Source organism: Oncorhynchus gorbuscha, linkage group LG03 (genome assembly GCF_021184085.1).
Source record: "Oncorhynchus gorbuscha isolate QuinsamMale2020 ecotype Even-year linkage group LG03, OgorEven_v1.0, whole genome shotgun sequence".
Taxonomy (NCBI): domain Eukaryota; kingdom Metazoa; phylum Chordata; class Actinopteri; order Salmoniformes; family Salmonidae; genus Oncorhynchus; species Oncorhynchus gorbuscha.
Genome location: NC_060175.1, coordinates 71983606 through 71998865, shown reverse-complemented (window position 1 = coordinate 71998865; position 15260 = coordinate 71983606). Strand labels below are relative to the sequence as shown.

Here is a 15260-nt window from a genome sequence, read left to right as displayed (position 1 = left end):
AAACCTGACTGATTTGGATCAAGAAGGTCATTCTGAGAGAGATAGCGGGAGAGCTGACCAAGGACGGCACGTTCAAGAGTTTTGGAGAGAAAAGAAAGAAGGGATACTGGTCTGTAGTTGTTGACATCGGAGGGATCGAGTGTAGGTTTTTTCAGAAGGGGTGCAACTCTCGCTCTCTTGAAGACGGAAGGGACGTAGCCAGCGGTCAGGGATAAGTTGATGAGCGAGGTGAGGTAAGGAGAAGGTCTCCGGAAATGGTCTGGAGAAGAGAGGAGGGGATAGGGTCAAGCGGGCAGGTTGTTGGGCGGCCGGCCGTCACAAGACGCGAGATTTCATCTGGAGAGAGAGGGGAGAAAGAGGTCAGAGCACAGGGTAGGGCACTGTGAGCAGAACCAGCGGTGTCGTTTGACTTAGCAAACGAGGATCGGATGTCGTCGACCTTCTTTTCAAAATGGTTGACGAAGTCATCTGCAGAGAGGGAGGAGGGGGGGGGGGGAGGGGGAGGAGGATTCAGGAGGGAGGAGAAGGTGGCAAAGAGCTTCCTAGGGTTAGAGGCAGATGCTTGGAATTTAGAGTGGTAGAAAGAGATTTAGCTAGGTTGAAAGACCTGCATTTTTGAGCTGCCTTACTCAAGAAGGCAAAAAAAGAGACCATGTTTGTATGCGGCTTTACTAACTCAATGATACATTTTGTTTTACATTGTTTATGAACTAATATGTAATTTTGCGCGGACTGATCGAGCGTTTATGCGGTGAAATAGAACTAGAACTGCCTTTTATTCTCCTTCTTTCGCGAACGCTACAAGGTAAAATTGAGCCAAGCAACCCGCATAGCAACATACACTTTGGTTCATTGTGAAATCCGGTCAGAATGTTCTAGCAACAGCCCGAGCAACAGAAGCTAGAACTCATCGAATCCCATTTTGATGAAGAGGCTGACACAATTTGGCCAGGAGACACTATTTGGCATGACATGCCCCTTGGTAAAAACAGCCAGAGGACACAGGTACATCTCGGTAATAGTAGATCATGCAACCCGATATCCCGAGGCCATTCCCCTAAGGGTGGCAATGTGCAAGGTTATCGCCCGGGGGCTGTTTCACCTCTTCAGCTGGGTGGGCATCCCGAACGAGATCCTGACCGACCAAGGTACCGAGTTCATGTTCCGACTAATGAAAGATTTGTGTGCTCTCCTACAGATAAAGCAGATCTGGACCGCAGTCTTTCATCCGCAGACCGATGGGCTCATCGAACAGTTCAATAAGACGCTCAAACAAATTCTGCGGAAGGTCATCAAGCGGGATGGGAAGAACTGGGACCAGCTACTGCCCCACCTAATGTTCTCGATCCGAGAAGTGCCACAAGGCTCCACTGGGTTTTCCCCTTTTGAAATCCTCTATGGGAGGAGGCCACGCGGCCTACTGGATCTTGCCAAGGAGGTGTGGGAAGTCCAACAGCGTGGTGGAACACGTAGAGACGATGAGGAAGTGGATGACAGTCATATGGCCAGTGGTAAGGGAACATATGGAGAAGGCTCAGCCAAGGTCTAAAATTGTGGTACCTAGCACCGAGAGTTCCATGTGGGTGACAAGGTGCTGGTTTTAATTACAACTGCAAAAAGTAAGTTTCTGGCAACATGGCATGGGCCATACGAGGTGACAGAGAGGCTGGGACCTGTAAATTACAGAGGATGGCAGCCGAGGAGACGGAAACCCCAAAATATTTACCATGTGAACCTATTGAAGAGGTGGCATGTGAGGACAGCCTTGGCCATGTTGTGGTCAAACCTGAGACTTTGATGGGACCAGTGGTTGTCCCGAGCAATGAGGGCCTCGGACCGGCCCAGAAGTAAGCACTCTGGGAGCTCATCGATCTGAAACACCGCAGAGGCCGTGAAGCAGGAGGTGGAGGCTATGCTGAGGATGGGAGTCATCGAGGAGTCCCACAGTGCATGGTGCAGCCCCATCATGTTGTTGCCCAAACCGGATGGTAGTCTGCGTTTCTGCAATAATTCCAGGGGGTGAACGTCATCAGTATGTTTGACGCCTACCCTATGCCGTGGGCCAGTTGGGAAAGGCCCGGTACATCAGCACCCTGGACCTGACCAAAGGATATTGGCTGGTTCACAGGGAATGCCAGGGGGGATTCCTTGAGGCCTTGTGACAGATTGAGTCTACATCACGCGGCGGTGGCTCCCTCTGCTGGACGTGACATGTCTCGATGGGTCCTCCAGCCATAACTAATTGGGGCTGATTTTGGCTGGTGAGTAAATCAAGGGGCTGATTGCTCACTGGCCAGTATGGGCCCATAAAGCTGACAGGAGGGCAGCACACGGGAGGGTTGAAGGTAATGAGAGGTTGCTACCAGATAGACGTCCTCACGGTCTTCTAGAACTGAGGGGCTCGGTGGTCCACCCCAGAGGAGACATCATTCCCAGAAGAGGTCTCCTGGAGTAAACCTGTTTCTTTTCCTTGGTTTTAAATAAACACCCTTGAAACAGAGGTATCATACTTGTCTTATCTGTGTTAACGTCTAACCCCCTGGTCTGCCACACTACATATATATATATATATATTTATTTTTTTGCTATACAGGTGGGGCTCTGCCCTAATACAGGTGGGGCTCTGCCCTAATATATACATATATTTATGTGGGTAGACCTACAATTTATCTTACAGTAGTCAATCGGGCTGGAACGCACCCAAATACATTTCTGCGCAAAGGCTTCGCAAGTTGATGGTGGCGAAAAAAATCTACACTTGTCTATCCAAAACAGACCCTCTGTTGACGGAAAACTAGCCAGCAGTTAGCCAGCAAGCTAGCTAGGTAAGCAATTATTTGTTTTGCTTGTGCTATACATAGCCAAAACACCAAAATAAAAGCGTAAGTAAGATGTGTAAGGTTTGTTGTGCTCTCATTCGCGCTGTCCTTCCACTTCAACCCGGCGCGTTAGCTTAGCATGCCTTTTCTAGCAGCTAGCTAGCTACTGTACAGTATCTAACTTGCCAGCTAACGACGTTTGTCCAGCTTGCAAAGCTATTGAATTGTTAATTTAATTCAAATACTTAGCAGTTTGGTATGTTGCAAGTATTTTCAATAAATTACCTAGCCAAATAGCAGCTAGCGTTTGCATTTTGAGCTAACGGTAGGTAACATTAGCTAGTTAACTTTAGTAGTAGCTGTGTAGCTAGCTACCCATATGAAACCTGGCAAATGGAACCAACTTGACATGCTTTAGTTAGCGCGGTAGCTGTCTAGCTCTGGCCTAGTTATCTAGACTAAACTAAACTCTGCGATTTACGATGAGGTTGAGCGGCGATTGTACATCGTGGAATTGATTTTAATCGGCAAGTTAGACAGTAAACTGACAATTGCAAGCTGCATGGTGGGTTATATAGACGACATCTGTTTGTGTATCTAGCTAGCTAGCTAGCTAGCTTGCTAAATTATTCTGCTATCTACAGGTCTGGCTTCCCAATGGTTATCATGTCTGGCACAGCCACGGTGCTGCAACAATTTGTCAGTGGCCTGAAGAGTCGAAATGAAGACACAAGAGCAAAATCTGCGAAAGATCTCCAGCACTATGTGACGACAGAGCTCAGAGAGGTACGACTAGCTAGCTCCAGTCTGTACTGTAGCTGCAACACTTGCATTATAATGCAACACTTTTACCAACTATCCTTATTTAACTACACACTCTGGAATGTTTTATGTTTCGTACAACATTGTCATGAGCTATGACCAGTTATGAGTTACATGCAGTCAGTGGGGTTTAATCTGATTGTGATGTGTACCTGCATTCTGTCCTAAGTTGAGCCAAGATGAAGCCACTACTTTCTACGATGAATTGAATCATCACATTTTTGAGCTGGTTTCCAGCTCTGATGTGAATGAGAAAAAAGGAGGGATTCTTGCTATAGGTAAGTCAGATGATTTGCCTCAATGATGACACAACTTGTCACAAATGAATTGCAAGGTCTAAGACACTCAAAGTTTTGTTCAATTTGTTGGGTGTTTACAGTACTACTCCTGTCTACACACAAGTGAAGCTGACACAATCCATGTCATTGACTCGTTTATTTGTTCCAGTGAGTCTGATTGGAGTAGAAGGAGGCAATGCCACCCGAATCAGCCGCTTCGCTAACTACCTCCGCAACCTGCTGCCCTCCAGTGACTCGGTGGTCATGGAGATGGCCTCCAAGGCCATGGGCCACCTGTCCATGGCAGGGGACACCTTCACCGCAGAGTATGTGGAGTTTGAGGTGAAGAGGGCACTGGAGTGGCTGGGCGCCGACAGGAACGAGGGCAGGCGCCATGCTGCGGTTAGTGTGACACACACAGCTTGCCTGCTGTTTGTTTTGTCAACCACTATAGGATAAAACTGCAGGTGGTTGCATTTTCTGCCAATGTGGGCTAAAGCACTTATCGGGACAAGCCCACAGCTCTGCTCTGGTTTAGGAGCTGACTTAGTGGTTTCTAGCTAAACTACACTTTTCACCATCCCTAATAACTATTCATGATGGTGAAAGGGGTAGTAATAACACTGTTAGTACAGTTTTTTATTGTTGCTTTTGGTTAAAAAGCTTTTAATTTCATATGTAAACCAGCACAAGATGAGGACTATGAGTTAGAAAATGTCCCCTTTTATATTCTTACTTTACAGGTTCTTGTCCTAAGGGAGTTGGCCGTCAGCGCACCCACCTTTTTCTTCCAGCAAGTCCAGCCCTTTTTCGACAACATCTTCTATGCGGTGTGGGACCAGAAGCAGGCCATCCGCGAAGGGGCCGTGGCCGCTCTCAGGGCCTGCCTCATCCTCACTACCCAACGAGAGACCAAGGAGATGCAGAAACCACAGTGGTACAAAGTAGGTTCCCTCACAATCAATATCTAATTCGTTTAGCATTTTCTAAAACCATGGTGGTACAAAGTACGTCACTCACAATCAACATTTGATTGATCATGAGCCATAATGTTAACATATTTCAACCAGTTGCAATGAAAGCACTCACTATTTGTTTTATGTGTGTCCTTCACCACAGCAAACCTTTGACGAGGCTGAGAAAGGCTTCGATGAGACCTTATCCAAAGAGAAGGGTATGAACCGTGACGATAGGGTCCATGGCGCCCTCCTCATCCTCAACGAGCTGGTCCGCATCAGCAGCATGGAAGGAGAGGTCAGCCCCTCCCTGAACCATAAAGCACCACCACTACAGGTCACAGAGGACCACAACTTTGTCCAGTGCTTCCCATGGCCAAAAGAATGTGCAACTCATAGACCCTAACCCTTTGGTCACAGAAGTGGATGGGTGTAAGTAATATGGTGATGGCTTCACTCCATCGGGCTCAATAGAGCTTCTGCCATGTTGCTAATACCTATCCAGTTTATTCAGATCGGCAAACTCTGAACAAACACTACCTAGGGGAAGCATAGGTCCTATGTATTGCTTTCAGACTGAATCTCAACGTCTTCTTCCCTGGCAGCGCATGCGGGAGGAGATGGAGGAGATCACCCAGCAGCAGCTGGTCCACGACAAGTACTGCAAGGAGCTGATGGGCTTCGGCACCAAGCCGCGTCACATCACCCCCTTCACCAGCTTTCAGTCGGTGCAGCCACAGCAGTCCAATGCCCTGCTAGGTCTCCTGGGCTACAGCACACCCCAGGGCTTCCTCAGCTTCGGGGCCACGCCGGTGCCCGCCAAGAGCTCCCTTGTGGAGAGCCGCTACTGCCGCGAGCTCATGGAGGAGTGCTTTGACCAGGTGCCATTAGTTTGTTGTACTTGCAAGTGGAGGGTTGAAAACCCACTTTGAGGGTTGAGTCCTGAAATAAAGATGTGAAGCATAGTGGTTCTCAACCTGAGGTCTGTGAAGGGGAACTAGCCGCTTGGATGTTGCTGACTGTTCCCTCGGATAGTTGTCGGACTCTGACATTTATTTAGTCAGTGTTCAAGTGTTTGTTTCAATGTTCTGTAAGTGGTGGAGAACCATAGCTTGCCAGATGTTGATACAAAAAATAAACACTGGTGTAGCGCATACTTTCATATGCCCGATGCTGCGTTTACACAGGAAGCCCAATTATGGGCAAAATATCTGATCTGATAGGTCAAAAGTAAAATTAGTGGCAAAAAAATCAGAATTGGGCTGCCTGTGTGACCGCAGCCTAAGGTTTGAGTTGTGTCAGATGTAACGACAGCTGCTGTGTGTGTCTCTTCTCCAGGTGTGCCGCTGGGTGCTGAAGTACAGGACCAGTAAGAACCCTCTGATCCAGATGACCATTCTCAACCTTCTGCCGCGCCTCGCCGCTTTCCAGCCACACACTTTTACAGGTCAGAAAGGAGTCTCACATGCAATATCCCTACTAGATATAGATCCAATATTTTTTCAAGCACTTGATTTTCAAGCTAGATTAGTCAGGCTAACAAAGTTGAAATGAATCAATTTACCAGTATGAAACATGTTGAGTTGCAAGGATGAATTCTGTTATTAAGTCATGTTTCCTAATTTAGAAAACATATAGGTGGTCACTCAAGTTAAAAATAGACTTTAATACTTTGAAAGAAAGTTGTTTGTTCTTTAAAAAATAGATATTATACCATTCACTGGTTTTATACCATTTGATAATTCTTTTGACGATCTCAAGTGCTGTGTGGATGTCTGTAATTTCTCTTGATTCTAACTTTTCTCGACTTTGACCAGTTGAAGTTTGCCCCCTCCCAGACCAGTACCTGGCTGACACCATGGGCTACCTGCTTGGCTGTCTGAAGAAGGAGAAGGAGCGCACAGCAGCCTTCCAAGCCCTGGGGCTGCTGGTGGTGGCGGTACGCGCTGAGATCCAGCCGTACCTCACCAAGATTCTGGAGATCATCAAGGCTGCGCTGCCCCCCAAGGACTTCGCTCACAAGTAAATTACATTTACTTTATACAAGTGACTTTGTTTCTGAAGTGATGTTCATACTCAAAGCGCTGAAATGTCCCCCTGAAATCAGTGTTATAGTTTAGTTGAGTCATACTTTAAAAAGGGTTAAAGTTTGAAATTCACCCTGTAAAGATAATACAGATCAATATATTATATGTCCTGAACTTAATTATTCTAACGTGTGTGTGTGTGTGTGTGTAGGAGGCAGAAGACCATGCAGGTGGATGCCACAGTGTTCACCTGTATCAGTATGTTGTCCAGAGCCATGGGCCCTAGCATCCAGCAAGACATCAAGGAGCTGCTGGAGCCCATGCTGGCCGTGGGACTCAGGTAGGGTTCATGACAACACCTCTCATTCCTATCCATTGTTCCCTATGCTTTGTGTAGGCAGGACTGGCCTCCGTATCCCAAATAAGTGTTGCTGCCCGACAGATGCCAGGCAGATGTGGATGTTGGGTATTGAGGCCCCTTTTTGTGTATGCCTTTGATGTGTGTCTGCCTATGCGCGTGCACTTCCTAGTTTGACGAAATGACTCCATAACAATCCACCATTGTCTTCTCCTGTAGCCCGGCCCTGACGGCGGTGCTGTACGACCTGAGTCGGCAGATCCCCCAGCTAAAGAAAGACATCCAGGACGGCCTTCTGAAGATGCTCTCCCTGGTGCTCATGCACAAGCCCTTACGCCACCCGGGCATGCCCAAGGGCCTAGCGCAACAGCTGGCATCGCCCAGCCTCACCAACATCCCCGAGGCCAGCGACGTGGGCAGCATCACCCTGGCACTCAGGACACTGGGCAGCTTTGAGTTTGAAGGTGAGACGCTTTACGGCCACTACTGAGAAAAATGCATGTTGAATGTTAAAATGATTGGATTGAAGCTATTCTCTCTCAATGTTAATCTAGCACTGGCTTGAAGTGGCTCCACAAGGGAACATATGTTCAGGATCGAATTGTCCAATAATCAGTGAGTTTAACCGGAGGTTTTAAACATAACATTTTCCCTTTTGATGTCATTGGGCCAAGTGAGCAGCGACACTGAACGTCTCCCTCCTGAGTACAAGTACTGCCTGTGGTCAACTTGTCGCTGTAAGTTAGCTCGCTAGGCTAGCTAGCAAAGTTAGCTTACATGGCTAGTTGGAACAGCATATGCAGCTGAACTAGCTATCAAGCCATCGTTTCCCCTTCTGCAATTAAAATGTGTAGATGAGGAGGCTGCAGCTAGCTACAATGTCACGTTCGCAAACAACGTCATCAGTGACAGCTGCTGTGCATTAGTGACCTCCCTCCGTTTCCCAATCTGCTTTCTTCCATTTGGTGCCTCATGAATTAGACCCTGACTTTCTCACCTCTCCTTGCTGTCCACAGGCCACTCGCTGACCCAGTTTGTGCGCCACTGTGCCGACCATTTCCTCAACAGCGAGCACAAGGAGATCCGCATGGAGGCGGCGCGCACCTGTTCCCGCCTGCTGACGCCCTCCATCCACCTGATCAGCGGCCATGGCCATGTGGTCAGCCAGACGGCCGTGCAGGTGGTGGCCGATGTGCTCAGCAAACTGCTGGTAGTTGGCATCACAGATCCAGGTTGGTTGTAAGAGCCGTGGTGGTGATGATGATAAGGTCAAATAGCCAGAATGCCTAGGCACTCCTGGGTTCGCTATTGTTTCCCCGCCCGTTTTGTATTTTGTCACTTTATTTAGACAGCTTGAAAGGAGATATGATACAGAGAAAGGAAAACAGCATGAGTCTCACCCTCTCTCTCGCTACCTACCTACCTACCTACCGACCTCCCCCGTCTCAGACCCAGATATCCGCTACTGTGTGCTGGCCTCTCTGGACGAGCGCTTCGACGCCCACCTGGCGCAGGCGGAGAACCTGCAAGCTCTGTTCGTGGCGCTGAACGACGAGGTGTTTGAGATCAGGGAACTGGCCATCTGCACCATCGGACGCCTCAGCAGCATGAACCCCGCCTTTGTCATGCCCTTCCTGCGCAAGATGCTCATCCAGGTAACACGAGCAGTAGACTTGTCTTATATGAGTACTTTTACCCATTTACCAGATAAGTTGAATGAGAACAGAATGTAATTTACAGAAACGGTAAACAGAAATGACTTACATTTACATTTAAGTTATTTTAGCAGACGACTTACTTATCCAGACATCCAGCGTCACTTAACAATAGTGCACTAAAACTTTGGTGCATTCTAGGTATTCCTTATGACATCCAGTGTTACATTTCTGTGCCAGATGTAAAGACTGTACTTCCTCAGTGGTAGGGAGGCGAGCAGGCCAGAGGTGGAAAGGCACTGGCACAGGCAGGGAGCCCAGCCAACAGCGAGTTGCAGTAATCCAGACGGGAGATGACAAGTGCCTGGATTAGGACCTGCGCCGCTTCCTGTTGAGGCAGGGTGTGCGGATGTTGTAGAGCAGAAAAACCCACAGGTTGTTATTGAACTGATATGGGATACTCGCCACCTGGTCATCAATGACTGGAAGTCTATGGGTATCTGCTACATTGTTAGTAGATACCCATGGACTTCCAGTCATTGTGCTAATGCTAGTTAGGATTGGCTCATGAAACTACCTCTAACTTCCTTCATACTGGACACAGAGACATAAACATGGCATCCATAAGTTCACCTGACTCTGGGAAAGTAGAAAAGGGACACATTGCCAAAATACTGAACTATCCCTTCAAATTTTAACCAAGATGCTAATGATTCCTGAGTTAGTGTAAGTGGTGGACCTTCCTTTTCAATAACACAGCAACAAATGGTAGCCAAGTTAATGTTTCACGATGTAGCTTGAACTACAAATGTCAGGCTATGTTGAGGTATGCTGAACTATGGTGGGGTTTTTTTCTACCTTTTTTTTAAACGACTTTTTGTTTTTAAATGGGATGTTTTATTAATTCAAGGTAAACCCATCTATCGCTTTCATCAGAATGGCTGCTAAACTATGGTGTGTGTTTCTGCTGGTTCCAGATTCTGACTGAGCTGGAGCACAGTGGTGTGGGCAGGAACAAGGAGCAGAGTGCCCGCATGCTGGGTCACCTGGTTTCCAACGCCCCCCGCCTCATACGCCCATACATGGAGCCCATCCTAAAGGTACCTACCATCATTGGTGCTGCCCCATATGTTAACTACCCAGTAACATCTTTGTAACATGTTTCAACATATTTGTCACAACTATGTAACATATTTTGAGTGTTTTGCTCACTGAAAGTAAGATGCAGTATATTTAGATTCCAGGTACTACCATTAGCCAACCTGTAACATCTAAAGAATGTTTTCCTCATTCAAATGAACATACTTTTAAATGAACCATTTAGTATTAGAAATGTTGAAATGATTCAAATTATTCAATTGACTGTTGGCTCTAAGCTCATTTTCTCTGTTTCAGGCCCTGATCCTGAAGCTTAAAGACCCAGACCCCAACCCTGGAGTGGTCATCAGTGTCCTGGCCACTATTGGAGAGTTGGCTCAGGTAAGGACTCCTTTCTAACCCTGACAGTGAATGCTTGTGACGTTCAGTGTATAGATTTTCAATATTTAGTGTATTCTACTCTGTTCTATTCTATGTGCCCTGTATGCCTTTGTGTCTGCACTATGTACCTGTGTCTGCCGATGGTGGCCAACTTAACTTTCTCCCGTGAGAATCAACCATGTATTTCCCATTCATTTCAGTAGTGTTCACTGTGCCTGCTCACTCTCTCTGCTCAGGTGAACTGCTGGACTCCCCAGAAGGTTGAGGAAGTGAGAGTTGTTAGGGGCAGGCTGGCCCTGCAGCGCAGAGGGAGTGCAGGAGATGCCAGAGTAGGGTTGATGACAGTTTGTGCTGAGGCAGTGCAAGGACAGGTAGAGACCATCAGGTTCCCCCAAAGAGACAGTCTGAGGAAAAAGACTGAACAGGATTGTGTGAATTCTCAATATGTCAGGGTCGTGTTCAGTAGGGTCACACCATTGCCAAATGTATTGAAACAGAAAAGAAAGTGTGTCTTATTGGACAAATTCAGATGAATTATGTATGTAAACCCTGGGTTACTGACAAGGGGGCACTGTATTGAAGCCACTGCGCAGCCATATTGGTACTCCTCCATTGTAAAACAATATTTTGGAAGCTATATAAATGTGTTTATTGATGTCTGTTTTTTTCACATATGTATTATATTACAGTCACCTTAATGCATTATTTTAAATTATACTGAACAAAAATATAAATGCAGCATGCAACAATTTCAATTGATTTTATTGAGTTACAGTTCATATAAGGAAATCATTCAGTTGAAATAAATTCATTAAGCTATAATCTATGGATTTCACATGACTGAGAATACAGATATGCATCTGTTGGTCACAGATACCTTAAAGAAAATGGGCCTCAACATCTCATTACGGTATTTTTGTGCATTCAAATTGCAATTGATGATAAAATGCAATTGTGTTCATTGTCCATAGCTTATACCTGCCCATAACAACCCCCCCACCATCATGGGGCACTCTGTTCACAACGTTACATCAGCAAACCACTCACCCACACACAGCTGTGGTCTGCGGCTGTGAGGCCAGTTTAACGTACTGCCAAATTTTCCAAAATGATAATGGCGCCAGCTTATGATAGAGAAATTAACATTACATTCTCTGGCAACATCTCTGGTGGACATTCCTACAGTCAACATGCCAATTACACGCTCCCTCAACTTGAGACGTCTGTGGCATTGTGTTGTGTGACAAAACTGCATCTTTTTAGAATTGGCCTTTTATTGTCCCCCAGCACAAAGTGCACCTATGTAATGAGCATGCTGTTTCGTCAGCTTCTTGATATGTCACACCTGTCAGGTGGATGGATGATCTTGGCAAAGGAGAAATGCTAACAGGGATGTAAACACATTTGTACTCAAAATTTGAGCGAAATAAGGTTCTGGGATCTTTTATTCCGGCTGATGAAACATGGGACCAAAACTTTTCATGTTGCGTTTATATTTTTGTTAGGTGTATGTTATGTGAGCTAAACATACACATATTTTCTTTAGAGAGTACATACTAATCTTACTGTTCTCACTACAACAAAAAATGATTAAATGCATGTAATTTTGCCCTTGAAACATTTAATTGAAATACTGTAGAGTCCTATTCATTCCTATGGAGGACTGCTCCTATTGGGGAGTAACAATATGGCTGACCGGTAGCTTCAAAGCCTCTCAATGGCCAATACATAGTGACAGCAATCCAGGGTTTATATACATCATTGGTTCAGACGGTGCTTCCCCGTTTCAAAATGTTTTCTCCCTACTGAACACAACCCATGACCAGGCTACAACAGTTGTAAACATCCAAGAGTACTGTATATAAAATGTATTACGTACGGAATATGCAAGAGTTTTGTGAATTTTGAATATTACAGGCTGAGTGGATCAAAACCGAAATACGAGACTGAATACAGTAATTTGTGAATCTGTTAGGTGAAGTGAAATGCAGGGTTACTAAAGATTAGACATACAAGGATGGCTAGGATATCTAACAGTAGTCCTCTGCACCACAGAGGCGAGTTCTAATTGGTTGTTGTCACTCTAGGTGAGCGGGCTAGAGATGAGGAAGTGGATGGACGAGCTCTTCCCCATCATCATGGACATGCTCCAGGACTCCTCCTCATTGGCCAAGAGACAGGTACATATGCACGATTTTCTAGGTACAACTTTGGGAGGTGACAGGCTTGTTCAACAATTGTGACACATAATTTATTTTTTATTCTCACGATATCTTCAATTGCAAGCCTTTCCCCCAAGCATATCTGGTCATGTTAATATTACATTTTCCTGATTTTTAAAAGGACAATATTCTATTTTCCATACGATCCATGTTTTTCTACATGTTACGGGACTATTTGGGATCCGATTGTTTTTTGTGTGATTTGATGACGTTGTTGTAATAACATCTTATTTTCCACCAGGTGGCGCTGTGGACTTTGGGCCAGCAGGTTGCTAGCACTGGATACGTGGTGGAGCCCTACCGCAAGTACCCCTCTCTTCTGGAGGTGCTGCTCAACTTTCTCAAGACAGAGCAGAACCAGGGGATCAGAAGAGAGGTACCATTCATTATCCATTTGGGCTTTTCCCCTCAGTTTTATCGTTGCAATGATTAAACTGGTGACACCTCGAATCACAACTCAGAATTGCACTTCTTGTTAAGAATTATATGGAGTTACGCTTTATGAGTTTGGCTTTTCCAAAACCTCAAGCCCTGTTGTAAGTGCTGTGTCAACTTTTCTCCCACACCTCACGTTTCACTGTTCTTGTCACATGTTCTGTCTATTGACATACACGATATGTTCCATTTAATTCTGTTGCTTTCTCTGCCAGGCTATCCGTGTGCTGGGCTTGCTGGGAGCCCTGGACCCCTACAAGCACAAGGTGAACATTGGCATGATTGACCAGTCACGAGACGCTTCCGCCGTCAGCCTCTCCGAGTCCAAGTCCAGCCAGGACTCTGGTGAGCACCCACTGCCATCTTCAACATCACACACACACACACACACACACACACACACAGACTGGAGCCTTGCTCATCAACATTGACCCACATATTAGGCCCTAAGGCTTGGAGTCTACCAGGCGTCAGCCTACAACAACAGACTTTACCATAAATCCTGATTTATACGACTTTGTAATGATTTTAGAGGAATTTGGCAGATTTTTATATGACCTAATGGTCCACGCGCTGGCGAGACCAACGCCTTGACGTCATTTGGGTCACAAGAGTAGGCTACACTGTCCACTGGAGATTACGAGTGAACGTCTGTACGTTTCTACATTATATCCATGCCATAAATCACAAATATTTCGCATGAATGCAGGTAGGGATTCGATTCCGTGTTTTAGACTGGGCCCCCGAGGCATATTCATGCTTTGACAGAGTCCCCGAAGATAGTTCAATGTCACATTACGTCATTGAGCTCACACAAGGCTCCACATCTGATAATACAATGTGCAGTCTCCTGTGGCGCAATCTTTTTAGTCAGTTCAGAGAAAAACAGCTTGCAAAAATGACAGAAGAAATCACATTCAAATCCAACATTCAGCAACTTTTAAACAACTTTGTCATATGTGAATGAATTTAACAGAAGCATTGTAAGAAGATTAAAAAATAATGTCAATAAGGAGCTATGTGTCACTAACACACAGATGCGCTGTGACTGTGCTCTGTGGAAGGTGGTAGATTTAGCAGTTTGGCCTGCTTAAGGGGCTCAGTCTGGAATTGAAGTTATCTCTCTCCAATGTAGGATATGGTTAAAGCCAAGGTCAGTGTCTGGAGCAGCTATAGGGCGTGTTCCACAGCTAAGGCGAGGCAACACAATAACCAACGGTTGCGTGCCACGCCATCGGCTGACAAATTGCTGTAACATTTGATGTGGTTAGCTGATCCTTAAAATACCTATCCAGGCATTGTAAGATCTGTCAAGCATCAGGAACTTCTAAGTTCTGGCATGCGGCTATAGTCTTTGGCAGCTTGCTGCTGCTGTGTACTGGGGGTCCTGTATCTCCTGCTTAAGTGCTGGAAAGTAATGGGCTATGTCAGGGGTCTGTAACTTGTGGTTCCGGAGCTGCATGTGGCACCTTAGCTGTCCCTTTGTTGCTCCAGTGGTTGGCTAGGTGCTCCAGACCTCTCTTGAGCACAACCACAACCCAATGAATACAAGTCAGGCTAAGGGAGTTGGACACCGGGGGCTCAAGAATGATAAAGGTATAATGTAGTAGCATGCTCAGGGTGAGATCCGATACAATGCTCCTGTCCCGACATTACTCTGTACCCTCTGACGCACTGTAACAAACCTAGATCTGTTTTGTTCGGGGGGAAAGTTTCTGATGTAATTGGCACCAAGTCTCCATTGTTCTCTTCATGTTATCTCAGGCCTAGTAAAGGCCCGATGTACTGCGCGTGAGGCAATAGAGAAGCTGGCCTGTCCAAAGGAACACAGGCGTTCTGCCCAGGTGCTCACCTATTGTGTCTTGCTCTAGACTAGAGTGTAAAGGGAGGGAGAAGGTATTAAGAAGTGTGGTACTTGCATTAAGGGCTGAAACTCGACTCCTATGCTAGGCCAATGAAACGTTGAATATCAGATATATCGGTCTCCCTGACTCGACCATAAAACCAAACCCTGCTCACGGCAGCAGACAGGGTTGGCCTTGGTCACCTAGGGTCTTGAGACCGTGATGCAAGAATCCTTGGCTTGGGGGGATACTTCAGTATTTTGGCAATGAACCTGTTATCTACTTCCCTGGAGTCAGAAGAACTTGTGGATACTGTTTTTAATGTCTCTTCGTGCAGTTTGAAGGAAGTTGCTAACTAGTGTTAG

General features: G+C 46.1%; 1 protein-coding gene across 2 annotated transcripts in view; it reads left to right on the top strand.

The window, feature by feature from the left end:
• Positions 1-2689: 2689 nt before the first annotated feature.
• The window catches only part of mtor (mechanistic target of rapamycin kinase), a 129164-nt gene continuing 116593 nt past the window's right edge, over positions 2690-15260 (top strand). Inside the window, exons 1-18 of one of the 2 annotated variants that reach the window (XM_046343612.1) lie at positions 2690-2825; positions 3464-3605; positions 3811-3919; positions 4089-4321; positions 4663-4863; positions 5039-5173; positions 5481-5756; positions 6214-6322; positions 6714-6897; positions 7114-7242; positions 7480-7724; positions 8277-8492; positions 8710-8915; positions 9893-10015; positions 10311-10394; positions 12482-12574; positions 12858-12992; positions 13267-13396. In XM_046343612.1, the coding sequence (XP_046199568.1) occupies positions 3477-3605; positions 3811-3919; positions 4089-4321; positions 4663-4863; positions 5039-5173; positions 5481-5756; positions 6214-6322; positions 6714-6897; positions 7114-7242; positions 7480-7724; positions 8277-8492; positions 8710-8915; positions 9893-10015; positions 10311-10394; positions 12482-12574; positions 12858-12992; positions 13267-13396 (2737 nt within the window). In that variant the 5' untranslated portion in view covers positions 2690-2825; positions 3464-3476. Of the gene's footprint in view, positions 2826-3463; positions 3606-3810; positions 3920-4088; positions 4322-4662; positions 4864-5038; positions 5174-5480; positions 5757-6213; positions 6323-6692; positions 6898-7113; positions 7243-7479; positions 7725-8276; positions 8493-8709; positions 8916-9892; positions 10016-10310; positions 10395-12481; positions 12575-12857; positions 12993-13266; positions 13397-15260 lie in introns of both variants that reach the window. The other variant, XM_046343611.1, reaches the window with a different exon arrangement.